Source organism: Bos javanicus, chromosome 15, assembly GCF_032452875.1.
Source record: "Bos javanicus breed banteng chromosome 15, ARS-OSU_banteng_1.0, whole genome shotgun sequence".
Taxonomy (NCBI): Eukaryota; Metazoa; Chordata; class Mammalia; order Artiodactyla; family Bovidae; genus Bos; species Bos javanicus.
In genome coordinates, this window is record NC_083882.1 from 4264540 (window position 1) to 4278135 (window position 13596).

The window sequence follows — 13596 nt, forward strand, 5'->3', positions numbered from 1 at the left end:
TGGGACACATGCAAACACCCTTGACAATTTACTGTTACACTTCATCGCATACAACCCTCACACCTAAGACAGGCTAAGTTTCACTCCGAGAAATTAACCTTGACTTGGCTAAGGCCACACCTACTGGAGTTCAAGGGCTTCCTTTGTGGCTCAGTTGGTAAAGAATCCACCTGCAATGCGGGTAGGCCTTGGTTCGATCCCTGGGTTAGGAAGATTGCCTGGAGAAGGGAAAGGCTGCCCACTCCAGTATTCTGGCCTGGAGAATTCCATGGACTGTATGGTCCATGGGGTCTCAAAGAGTCGGATATGACTGAGTGACTTTCACCTCACTGGGGTTCAAAGATCAGAATCAAGCTCCTTGCTATTGAGATTTTCCTTTTTTTTTTTTTCCACTTAGCAAAATCTTGACTGAGCAGAATCTGACCTTGGTTATTGTAAAGGACAACTTTGGAACTGCAGCCCTTCTCCTCAAATCGCGCCCCCCCGCCCCCAAACGCCCGCCCCCATCACTAGGCAGGAGCCACGTCTTGGGGTGGATGAGCCACGTCTTGGGGTGGATGAGCCCGTCACCTCCGGAGAAGTTTGGGGATTCCACCCTCTCGCATTTCTCCCAGCCCCCCAACTCCCTGGTTCCCCTCGCCTGTCTGGTCTTCAGTCTCGGCCTGAGGCCCGAAAGGTGGGGGAGTCGCGTCCCAGGTCGCCCGGCCAGGCCCGGCGGCGGCGCGGGGCTCGGCCCTGGAGCCTGGCGCGCCGCGGCGGGGAGCCCGAGTGCGTACAGCCCGGGGCGCCGCCGCCAGGCGGGGGCCGCTGCTGCTCCGCTCGGCGTCCGGGCGCCTGTGCTGCAGCTGTCGGCCACCGGAGGGGGCGAACAAACGTCAACCTGTTGTTTGTCCCGTCATCATTGATCAACTCTCCGCGCCACGAGGAAGTGCGGCCGCCCCCCGCGCGGAGAGCGCGGCATGCAGGAAGTTTGCGGAGAGCTCGGCGACTAGCACGGAGGCCAGGGCCAGCGAGTGCGGGCGCGCGTCCCGGGAGCCTGTCCCGGCTTTTTCTTGGAGTGACGCTGTCCCCGGGTCTCTGATCCCAATGCACCGGCTCATCCTTGTCTATACGCTAGTCTGCGCAAACTTTTGCAGCTACCGGGACACTTCTGCCACCCCGCAGAGCGCATCTATCAAAGCTTTGCGTAACGCCAACCTCAGGCGAGATGGTAAGAGACTCCGATTTTATTTTTTTTCAATTAAATACTTACTTTTTTGGTTGTCATCACTGTGGTTTCCCCCATCCCCCGCCCCTTCGGGTTCTTTCCTAAGAACCTTGGTGGCGTGTGTGTGGGAGGGGGTGCAGAAGAGGAAGAGGGGTCCGGTGCCTGCCTCCATCCCTGAGAGCCCCTTCCTGGGAATGGGACTGAGGGTGTGGAAGGCGGTGTGCGGGAGAGGACCGGAGAGCCCCGGTGACTCATCTCCAGGACCCTAAAGAAGTCATTTCGGTGTCCATCCGTCCACTGATAGGAGGACCTGGAAGCTGGAGAAAGACGCAGGCTGCGCCTCCCCATGCTCAGGTTCTTAATCTTGTGGGCTTGAAACAGATGGGGCATTTGTCATAGGTGGATGGACTCAAGAGTGGCCTTCTCTGGGTGATTTATTTTTATTTTTTAAGTGGGAGGCGAGGGAATGATTCGTTTCAGAGGAAATGGTAGCTGGAGCTTAGGGACAGTTTATTTATATATTATTTATCTTGAGAGGCCAGGTGTGCAGCCTGTTGCCCTGTTCATCCCCAGAGTGACTTCCCCAGTGGAGTTCAGCATGGCTCAGAAACTCACAATTTGGGAGAAAATGCTTTTTGGAGTTTCATCTGTATTCCAGGGGGACCTGACTCCTGCTATTAGTTTTCTTTCACGGAAGTCTTTCCAACTGTTTGCGAGAAGCAAAGCTCCTTCAACAGCCAAGTCTTAAGCAAAGTCCCAGAAAGGCTTGTTTGTTTTCCTTTTATGAAAGACACCTGGGCCACTGGATGCCAATGATTTTAATCGAGTTTGCTATCTGGGCCTCCACCAAGATCTGAAGTTAATGTATTTCTCAGTTCTCAACTACAGCTTATGTTGCCAATAATTTGCAGCTGCTTCCACAACCTACCTGAACTGACCCATAGGAGTTTGGTTTGGTTTTGTTTTGTTTTGTTTTCCCTTCATCAGATGATATATCTTTCCTTCTGCTTACTTAAAGTTCTGACACATCCCCTGAGGAGCTCACCAAGCTATTCTTCAAAGTTTCACTCTTTGAGCTGGCAACATTTGACTGCTGGTAAATTCATATTAGCCTTCTTATTATCAGTTTCTCTCTTGGCTTGTCCTTAGTTTGGATATCACTAAAAAGCTTCTGAGCTTTGAAACAAGCAAACAAAAACTTTGTTATATTTTCTGATGGCAAGGAGACTGTGGATTTCAGTGTGCTGAAGTCATCTGAAGTGGAGGGGATATAGGGAAACCACAGAGTCACTTCCAGGCAGAAGGTCACCCTGTATTTCAGTTACCTTATTATAGTATTTTATGTAAAATATGCTAGCAGTGCACTTTTGATAAGCCTTCATTTTGAACACATTTTTTTAATAAAAATTTTAAAAGGTTTAGGCTCAAGACAAAATTTTTATAGTTTTGTTTCCCTCATTAGTGTTTCCACCAGGGACACTCTTCTACTCATTGAGTTTTTAGATTTGTTAATGTTTGCACTTCATGTGCCCTTTCAGCTGCATAGAGTAAAATGCCATTTATAATTTGCATGACTTCATAGCCATAATTTTGTAATCCTTAACTTCCCAAGTATCAGTTACAAGAAGTCAAGGACAGAAAATGAAAAATATGTAACCATTGCCCATTAACCCAAGATTCTGACTTTTAAAACCAAGTCTCACAGCTCATATCTCTTTGTTTTTGTTGTTGTTGTTAAAACTCTGTACATCTGTCTAGTCTATATGAAAAGTGCTAATGCTTTAATTTTAATAAATTAAAGTTTTTATTTATTAATTTAAACAATTAATAGTTTGAAAACTACTCTAGATTTATTCCATCATATTTGAACTAGAACTGTTGTGTAGTTACAATAGACACACACACATACACACACATTTTGATTAGTTCAGACTGCTCAGTACTTTCCTCACTGTCAATCTCATTTATATAGAAGGCTAGGAAAGGGGAAAAGATAGTTAGATTAAAATAAAAATGTTGTATACAGAGTAAAAATAATTTACACTATAATGGGCTCTTAGATCGGGGAATTTTCAAAAGGCAGCTTATCTTAAGTGTTATAGACACACATTCTCAGAAAATAATAATAATATATTGCCCCAAGGGAATGTAATTGGATTTTAGGTGGTGAAAAAAAGTTTTATATGTTATAATGGTTTGTGGTCTTCCAAAGGGCAAGTGTATATAAACAGGTATCCAGTATATCTGTAGTATTAACAATTCATAGAGTATATGTGGAAACATGTCTAAAAAGACTCATTAATGAGGGGAGGGGCTGTAATGAAGAAAAGGTTGACAGACCCTTTGTAGCATTTTGGTGAGAACAATAATGAAGGGTTTTGATACAGTCTAGACATCATCTGAGAGATTTTATGTGGCAACAGCTGAGCTGACCAGAGGAGTTAATAACTTATTAAATTAAATCCTTATTCTGATCTGAGACATTTTAAACTTGCTCTGTCTAAGTTCCCTAGTGGCTCATTACAGAGGACAATATTCTTGATCCGATTCAAACAGGGTGTAAGTTTGGGGAGGACACACACCCAGGATACAGTAAGGGGAAAGATGAAGATAAGTGTTTCCAAGTATTAATTTAGGGTCCTGAGAATATTTGACCCTCAGATTACAAGTAGGAGATCACAACAGAAGATTAGATATGGCCCTTGATAAGGGTTTGAAACCACTCTCCAGTGATGGACCGTCTTTATGCTTGGGTGCCATGGCTTTGTCCCTGCTGGCCCTGTCGGCTGCCACCTAGTGCTGGAACTAAGAAGGGAATTAAGAGGACAGGCCTCCCCAGTCCTTGGCATGAGGCATGTTGGAGCCTGTCCAGCCTGATACAAAACTCTTGTTCTTTGATCTCCCTGTACCTAGTAGCTCCAGATAACTGGAATAGTTAATAAATGAATTGGAGATAAAGCGTGAAGGTTGGTAAGTGATAATCTCCATCTACTCAGTGTAGGAGGCCTCTCTGCTGAAGTATCCTGGCCTCCCAGAACTCTTTATCACTCTATATTCTTGCTTTAAAAGGGGTGTCTGGAGAGCCCTTGCCAGCGCTTGCAGAATGAATAAAGGTAACCCAAGGAGGCCGGTGGTTGAATTTGGTCTCTGTCACCAGGAGGAAACCAGGTTCTGCAGCTGGAAAGAATTAAAATGTAATAGTTGGCAGTGCTTTATTGAATATCTATGCTTCTTTATATCATATTTGTTATGCTTTCTCAGAATAACTTACTTTTGATACCCATTCCTGATCCACCTCTTGGCACAGAGAAAATCTGCTTTTAACAATAGCATCCACATGTTCTTATTTTAGTGTCTGTGCAGTTGGTGCTTTTGTTATAATAACTGGCCACAACTGGTGTTTCTCAGAGCGTGAACCAAGAAGTGTGAAAGTAGCAATTAACTGACAGTATGGCTTACTTATTTTTAAATCTAACTAGATAGAGCTTCCTGCTTAGGCAGTTAAGATTACAGATGTATTCTTCATTTTCTTGACCCTGTTTTGCTTTCAGAAAGTACAGGTGTTGGTGGCAAATGATTCTGCTTGGTTAGTTCTTGGTTAGTTCATATTAACCTGCTTGGTTAATATGCCAGGACTTGAATTGTGTATTGTCTATTATCATTATCTAGCGAGAGGCCTACAATTTTAGCAATTGTGGTCTTAGATTTTTTTTTTTTTAAGTAGTCAAGCTTATTTCTTAAATAACATCAGTTTCTGTTGTCCTCATTGATGACAGCACATTGACTTTGATTCAAAGATCAGAGCTTAAAGGAAAGGTGAAAAAACAGAGGATAATATAAACAAATTGGGCTTGCCGTGTGGCATGGGGTAAAGACTGTACCTGCCAATGCAGGAGAAGCAAGAAATGAAGGTTCAGTCTTTGGGTTGGAAAAATCTCCTGGAGGAGGCCATGGCAACCCATTCTAGTATTCTTGCTTGGAATATTCCAGGGACAGAGGGGCCTGGCAGGCTACCATCCATGGAGTAACAAAGAGTGGGACACAACTGAGCAACTGAGCACAAGCATGAGAATAGAACCAAATTACTTTTAAAGTGAAAGCTGAGAATCGGATTAGTGATAAATCTGATATTCTTGTGTATTTATATCTTCACTCTAAGTATATTAAAAACTCGTAATTTTACAAAAAATCATGGAAATTACATATTTTAAATGCAACATGACTTTGACTTGTCATCATAGGTCATTTTACTTAATAGAGTTTTTTTTAAAAGGTGAGTTTAGCCAGATATATATACACACACACGCACACACACACATATATATATATATATAGAGAGAGAGAGAGAGAGAGAGAAGTGAAAGATGCTGTAAGGCTGTGAGTTATACTAATTCATTAAATGACAGTGATTTTTGAATACAGGGTTTTTCCCTTTTAGCAAATGAAAGCAAAATGTTATTGTTTTAGTACAGTAGGATCAAACAGTGAAGCAATGTCCCCAGAGTCACTTACATGGGATTCCTGAGTACATGTGGTCTCAGAGAATTCCCTCATTCTTAGGATCTGGAGGATGTGGACATTTGTGTCTCTGTCCTTGAGAGCTGAGTCACAACGCCAATCATCTTCCTTCTGGAACTTACTCTCGAGCTTTCTTTGCTGAAGTGATATGATTAGTGTAAAAAGGCATTAGCTGAACATTTAAATAAAATTCTGCCCATATTAAAATAGGAGCCTAGTCTGAAATTTCTGAATTTACAGTTCCCAGAACCTGAGTATCACTGAGGTCTCATCACCCTGGAAGCCCCTCTGTAGCTAAGCACATTAGACATTAGATTTTATTAACTGGATCTGAGGTCTCATTAGGGTAATGTAAATCACAAAAGTGACCTGGTTAGTGTTTGACAACATTTTAAGTTATTTCCAACTTCTACATTTCAGAATTTATGCAATTTTATAAGGGGAAATTTTATGTAACTTTTACGTGAAGGACCATTTCAACAAAATGCTGCAAGAGGATGATACATAATAGTAAAAGCAAAGAATCCAGGACAAATGCTGCAGCAGAAATATTCTGGCTCCCTGTACAGTATTTCAGGACCAAGTGTAAGTCCTAAAAAAAGAAATACGCCCACGAGACACTGAAGTGCACAAGTGCACAGACGGGAAGAAATATTTTCTTCCAAGAACTTCTTTTTCAGAAAAAGAATGAAGCATGCCTTATTTCTTACAAGCACTGATGATGCATATAGTAATATGTCTTTGCTGTTCACCCAGATATGCTGACATTCATATATTCGCTTTAATTTTGATGGATTAATACTGGGTTTTTTTTTTTTTTGTGATTGTGCCATGTGCAGATCGGGAGGTCATAGCACATGAACTGTCTTTAGTTATGAAGAGTGATCTTTTACCAAGTTTGGAAGTTTTTACTTGAACACTTTTTGTGAAGCGTAAAGACAGTCAGTTTTGGGTGCAGGGCTTTCCCTATAAATATAAGCCAAACATGATTTGAAACCTTGTATATTAGGACTCTTGATTTTTTAAACTTAGCAGGCCTCCTTTGGACTGAAGAACTCAGTGACACAGTGCCTAAGTGTGGGATCTGAGAATGGGTTGAAGTGCCATATTAGTTTTAAGCTAGTCATTTCAGACCCAGTGTGAGAAGCTGCTGATAAGTTCCGCATTTTGCTGAGACATTTACTAAGCAATACAGCAACAGTGTGCTTTTACAGAATTCACTATTCAGCAGCTTCAGCTATGTAAAATGAAACCAAATGAGCAATAAATGTGCAACAAATCCACTTAAAAACCAAATTCATGTTGATGTTTGGTAGAAACCGACACAATTCTGTAAAGCAGTCATCCTTCAATTAAAAAACAATTGAAAAGAATCCAAATCTGTATCACAACGTGTGTAAATGAGCTCACAAAACTCCATGGTAGAAACTTAAATACTCTTTTCCTTTGCTTCCCTGCAGCGTGCAGCTCTATCTCATTTTCATGTGTGGCTTCCATGTCCACAGCACAGCCAGAGTGTGGCATTAGGAGAGGGAACAGGACTGGCTCAAAATACTCACACTGTGAGCCAAAATGAGAAGGGACAGCTAGTAGCTTTCCTGCCTCCTCTTACTTTTTTCAGACCTGAGCAGGCACAGCTGGCTTGGGTTTCTAATGAGTCAGATGAGAGTAGTTCCAGCCTGGAATGGACTGAAAGTGTGTGTCCCCTCCAAATTTGTATATTGAAAGCCCAACCTCCAATGTGATGATATCAGGAAGTGGAGTCCTTGGGATATGTTTAAATCATAAGAGCAGAGTCCTCATAAATGAGATTGCTATGCTAAGTCACTTCAGTCGTGTCCGACTCTGTGCGACCCCATAGATGGCAGCCCACCAGGCTCCCCTGTCCCTGGGATTCTCCAGGCAAGAACACTGGAGTGGGTTGCCATTTCCTTCTCCAGTGCATGAAAGGGAAAAGTGAAATGGAAGTCGCTCAGTCGTGTCCGACTCCTAGTGACCCCGTGTATTGCAGCCTAACAGGCTCCTCCATCCATGGGATTTTCCAAGCAAGAGTACTGGAGTGGGGTGCCATTGCCTTCTCCACATGAATGAGATTAGCTCACTTATAAAAGAGATCCCAGACACATCCTTTCCTTTTATGCCACGTGAGGAGGCAGCAAAAAGACATGGAATCTGCTGGACTTCCCAGCCTCTCAAACTGTAAGACAAACATTTCTGTAGTTTTAAGTCACTCAGTCTGTAGAAAATGTTTATAGCAGCCCAAATGGTCTTTAACCTATCTCTGTATATCACCAGGGATATACTATATTATAACCTAGTAAGACTGATGATTTTTAGAGAATGTTTTTGAATCATAAAGGAAATTTTAGATTGTATGGTTTATCAGGATCATAAACTGGACATGGTATTAGCTGAGGTATATATGGATTTCATCCAGAAGATTGACAACACTCACTATGACAGCTTTGTGGAAAAGAACAATTGTAGTCTGGGTAATAATGAACTGTTCTTATTCTTTTAGTGATAACTAATAGATTTGTGTTAAACAAGAGGAAAGTGAACAGGAATTTTTAATTTGCATTGTGGATTAGACCCTGTTGAATTCAGAATTCTTAATAACTTGAATGAAGACACAGAAAACACATCTACTTGCATATTTTACTTGGAAAAAATAGTTTATAGGTTGGATTAGAAGCAGAGTTTGGCTGATCCTTTTCTACAAAGGGCCAGATAGTAAATATTTTAGGCTTCCCTAAAGTCATGTGGTTTCTACTGCAACTACTCAACAACTCTGCCATTATGAGCAGCCATAGGAATTGCATAAATGAATGTGTGTGGCTGCGTTCGAGTAAAACTTTATTTACAAGGACAGGCAGTGAGCCTTCAGGCTGTAGTTTACTGAATTAGAGAATCTACATGCCTCTAAGGTTGAAATGATGGACTAAGATCTTGACTGCAGCCATAAAATTAAAAGACGCTTACTCCTTGGAAGGAAAGTTATGACCAACCTAGATAGTATATTGAAAAGCAGAGATATTACTTTACCAACAAAGGTCCGTCTAGTCAAAGCTATGATTTTTCTAGTGGTCATGTATGGATGTGAGAGTTGGACTGTGAAGAAAGCTGAGCACCGAAGAATTGATGCTTTTGAACTGTGGTGTTGGAGAAGACTCTTGAGAGTCCTCTGGACTGCAAGGAGATCCAACCAGTCCATTCTGAAGGAGATCAGCCCTGGGTGTTCTTTGGAAGGAATGATGCTAAAGCTGAAACTCCAGTACTTTGGCCACCTCATGCAAAGAGTTGACTCATTGGAAAAGACTGATGCTGGGAGGGATTGGGGGCAAGAGGAAAAGGGGACGACAGAGGATGAGATGGCATCACTGACTCAATGGACATGAGTTTGAGTGAACTCAGGGAGATGGTGATGGACAGGGAGGCCTGGAGTGCTGCAATTCATGGGGTCGCAAAGAGTCAGACACAACTGAGCAACTGAACTGAACTGAACCTTATAGAAACACAATTTAGGGATAAATGCAAAATCTAGCTCTTTGGCTGGAAAATAAAAACAACTGCATTATTATGGATTGGAATAACTTTAATTAACTTCAGTTTATTCTAGATAGATAGCAATATGTCTATATCATCTTACTGATTTAGTTGAACACAGCTGATGCTTCAGCAAATGGTGTAGTTGCTAAGCAACAGCAGTGTGAGACTGAGATTAGTGCTGACACCCTGTTGGGGTCAGGGAGGCAGCAGTGCTCTTACAAGGCAGACTCTGTCCAGCTGGGCTCGAGGGTGTTGTGCTCTTGTCTTCTGCAGGATTCTGCCTCCTTCTGACTCCTTTAAACCCGTGCCCTAAACTCAAAGTTTGCTGCTCTTCTGTATTTATACTTTCCCTTCTTACTGGCTCCTTCCTGTTAGCCAACACATATGTTTAAGTGTCTTTGCATTCTCCCATAGCATATAAAAGCCGTTTTAATATTTTTTATATAAAAAAAGTTTTTTTTTTTCATTTTATCACCATATAAACTTCTTCAGTCTCACTATGCCTCATTGTCTCTACTTCATGTCTCCCTTACTCACTGCAATTTGAAGTCATCCCTACCCCTCCAGGTGAGGTCACTATGAACTATAGTCTTCTCTGCGATTGGCAGGTCTCTTTTAGAAATGATTTCTTCCTTTGGTTTCACACTAGCCCCCTTTGCCTTAACTACTCCTAAATGTAAGTTTGAAATAGTGATAGAAATACAGCCAAAATTAGCACAGTACTTATTTTAGATTCTTTGGAGAAGCAAGATGAGAGAAGGTTTTAAAGTGTATCTTATGTTTTGTCACTGTGACAATTATGAACAGTGAAAAAAGTGGGAACAATCTTAGAGTAAAATAGGGATCTTATTAATATTAAAAAAACATTTAAAATTAAAAAATAATTTCATAGTACAACCTATCTAGCTCTACAGTTGCAGTTTTTTGGAGGTAGATATGCACCATATATGGGAGAAGGAAATGGCAACCCACTCCAGTACTCTTGCCTGGAGAATCCCATGGACAGAGGAGCCTGGTGAGCTATAGTCCATGGGGTCGCAAACAGTTGGACACGACTGAGCAACTAACACACACACACACACATATGCACATATACATGTGATAAACAATATCTTAAAAGGCAAAATACTTCTAACTATAGAAATATGACATTGAATAACCACATAGATGCTTTCCCTCATATCCCTGAGTGCTCTTTACCTATTTACGTTTTTTTGTCTCCTTGGCTGGGTCTTCATCTTCCTGTCTGCCCTTTAAATACTGGTATGTTTTCAAGGCTCTGACCTTCATTTTTCTCACTGGTAGTCTCTAGAGGATCTTAGTTTTTGTGCAAAGTGTCAGTTGCTTCTTATGTGTGAATGACCTGTAAATCTATTTTTACTGCTTCTCCCTCTTTTCCGAGCTCTCAATCTGTCTTTATACTTTACTTCTTGAGGTTAGTAAATGGGTGATCCTACTGGCACCTAAAGTAAATGCTCCAATTCAGTAGGCCTCAGAATAAAAGGATTCATTGTTTAAAATATTGGGTTATACATCCACTAGTGAATTCCTTAACAGTATTAATCCTTTTATTGTTTTTCTTCCAGACACATCATGATTGTTTTTGAATGAACTGTTGAGTGACTGTGATAACCAGGCATCCCATTTTAGACAGGAACTGTACACCCTTCATAGCCTTTCCTGATTTCTCATCTCCTCTCCAGGTAGAACTGGCTACTCCTTTATTTTCCCCACATTTCTATGGTACCTGTTTATTTCCATATCTGCCATCTGCTGATGTAAGCATACTCATTGCATTTAATGAAGCTGTGCACCCTCACTGTGTATTATTACTTGGTATGCAGGACTTCTCCTCAACAAGGTTTGAAGAGTCATAAATCAGCCAATCACTGTCTTCTTTTTACGACTGATCTTTAGGCCATGTGAGCCCTATCAGATTGTAAATGAATGGCACAAGGATGTTTAAATTCTGTAAAGTTTCTGTTAATTGTCTGGAAGGCTGTTTGTATTATTGAACAGGATGAGGACTAGAAGAGGAAGAAGAGATGAGAGGTCATGGAAATAGAAAATTAATTTGTGGACATTTTAAGCTTTAGGAGCTTGTGCAGTATTCATGTGGATGAAATCTAGAGGAATGAAATAAAAGAGAATCACTTATTTGCATGAAATGCATTCACAGTGAACATGAAGTAATCAGCTCTGTACTATCATGCTTCAAAGTGAGTGGTATTCATGACTGTGGGTATATCATCATCATGGTCATCATCATCCAGGCTTCCCTGGTGGCTCAGTGGTAAAGGATCCACCTGCAATGCAGGAGACCTGGATTTGATCCCTGGGTTGGGAAGATCCCATGGAGAAGGAAATGGCAACCCACTACAGTACTCTTGCCTGGAGAATCCCATGGACAGAGGGCTATAGTCCATAGAGTTGCAAAGATTTGGACAGACTGAGCGACTAACACTAACTAGCTAATAATAATACCTGATATTCTCAGAGTTCTTATAACATGACAAAGTGCTTTCATAGCCATTATAGACAGTGGTTTGGTGTGAAGAATTGGTCATTTCCAAATGACTTTATGGAAAAGTTCAAGATCACATATTCTTTTAGACTGCTGCCTTAGACATAAACGTGACATTAGAGATTAATTTTGGACTAATATCAGTGAAATGTGGAGGGTCTTCAACTGTTTCCCCTGCACCCCAAGCCTGCCTTCCCCTACCAAAAAGCCTCGCACATACTCTGACTAGAATCAATCCTTTTTGGTATACCTTTCTTTTCCAAAATTAGTATTTGAGCACTGCCAAAAGAATTTCCCAGTACTTAATAAAAGTTCAAAAGAAAGGATAGAAATAAATTAAGGATCATGAAACAAGTCTTGAGGTTCAGTCAGGATTATTGACTATGGAAAGCTGAGGAAAAAGTAATGCATCTCCATTTTGTTTAAAGATTTATCTATAGAGAGCATGTTCACACTCTTTTACTGAGGATTTAATAAGAGAGTTGCTATTGAATAGAATTTTTAAAAAGTACACATTTCCTATGAAAGCAAAAACTCCATAGATGAAGTTGGAATATGGAGTTAAAGGATTTTTTTAGACAGTTGCTAATTAAAAAAAAAAAAAATACAAAAGAGGATGGTATAAGACCTATTTGTAATTTAAAGTGCAGCATATTTGAAGATTATTTGAATACTCTGGGAAGAGCCACTGTGATTTCATATTGTTTTGATTCAAATCTTTAGTTTACTACTGTTCACCAAACTCAACAGCAGCAACATAAACACTACTTATTTATCCAGTTCAGTTCAGTCGCTCAGTTGTGTCCGACTCTTTGCGACCCCATAAATCGCAGCACACCAAGCCTCCCTGTCCATCACCAACTCCCGGAGTTCACTCAGACTCACGTCCATTGAGTCAGTGATACCATCCAGCCATCTCATCCTCTGTCGTCCCCTTCTCCTCCTGCCGCCAATCCCTCCCAGCATCAGAGTCTTTTCCAATGAGTCAACGCTTCGCATGAGGTGGCCAAAGTACTGGAGTTTCAGCTTTAGCATCAGTCCTTCTAATAAACACCCAGAGCTGATCTCCTTCAGAATGGACTGGTTGGATCTCCTTGCAGTCCAAGGGACTCTCAAGAGTCTTCTCCAACACCACAGTTCAAAAGCATCAATTCTTTGACGCTCAGCTTTCTTCACAGTCCAACTCTCGCATCCATTCATGACCACTAGAAAAACCATAGACTTGACTAGACGGACCTTTGTTGGTAAAGTAATGTCTCTGCTTTTCAATATGCTATCTAGGTTGGTCATAACTTTCCTTCAAAGAAGTAAGCGTCTTTTAATTTCATGGCTGCAGTCACCATCTGCAGTGATTTTTTGGAGCCCCCCAAAATAAAATCTGACAGTGTTTCCACTGTTTCCCATCTATTTCCCATGAAGTGATGGGACCAGATGCCATGATCTTCGTTTTCTTAATGTTGAGCTTTAAGCCAACTTTTTCACTCTCCTCTTTCACCTTCATCAAGAGGCTTTTTAGTTCCTCTTCACTTTCTGCCATAAGGGTGGTCTCATCTGCGTATCTGAGGTTATTGATATTTCTCCCGGCAATCTTGATTCCAGTTTGTGTTTCTTCCAGCCCAGCGTTTCTCATAATGTACTCTGCATAGAAGTTAAATAAGCAGGGTGACAATATACAGCCTTGACGTACTCCTTTTCCTATTTGGAACCAGTCTGTTGTTCCATGTCCAGTTCTAATTGTTGCTTCCTGACCTGCATATAGGTTTCTCAAGAGGCAGGTCAGGTGGTCTGGTATTCCCAT

General features: G+C 41.3%; 1 protein-coding gene across 2 annotated transcripts in view; it reads left to right on the plus strand.

Annotated features, from left to right (window-relative positions):
- The first annotated feature begins 891 nt into the window (after window positions 1-891).
- The window catches only part of PDGFD (platelet derived growth factor D), a 278766-nt gene continuing 266061 nt past the window's right edge, over window positions 892-13596 (plus strand). The window contains exon 1 of one of the 2 annotated variants that reach the window (XM_061440083.1): window positions 892-1210. In XM_061440083.1, coding sequence (XP_061296067.1) covers window positions 1087-1210 — 124 coding nt within the window. In that variant the 5' untranslated portion in view covers window positions 892-1086. The remainder of the gene's footprint in view (window positions 1211-13596) is intronic. The other variant, XM_061440084.1, reaches the window with a different exon arrangement.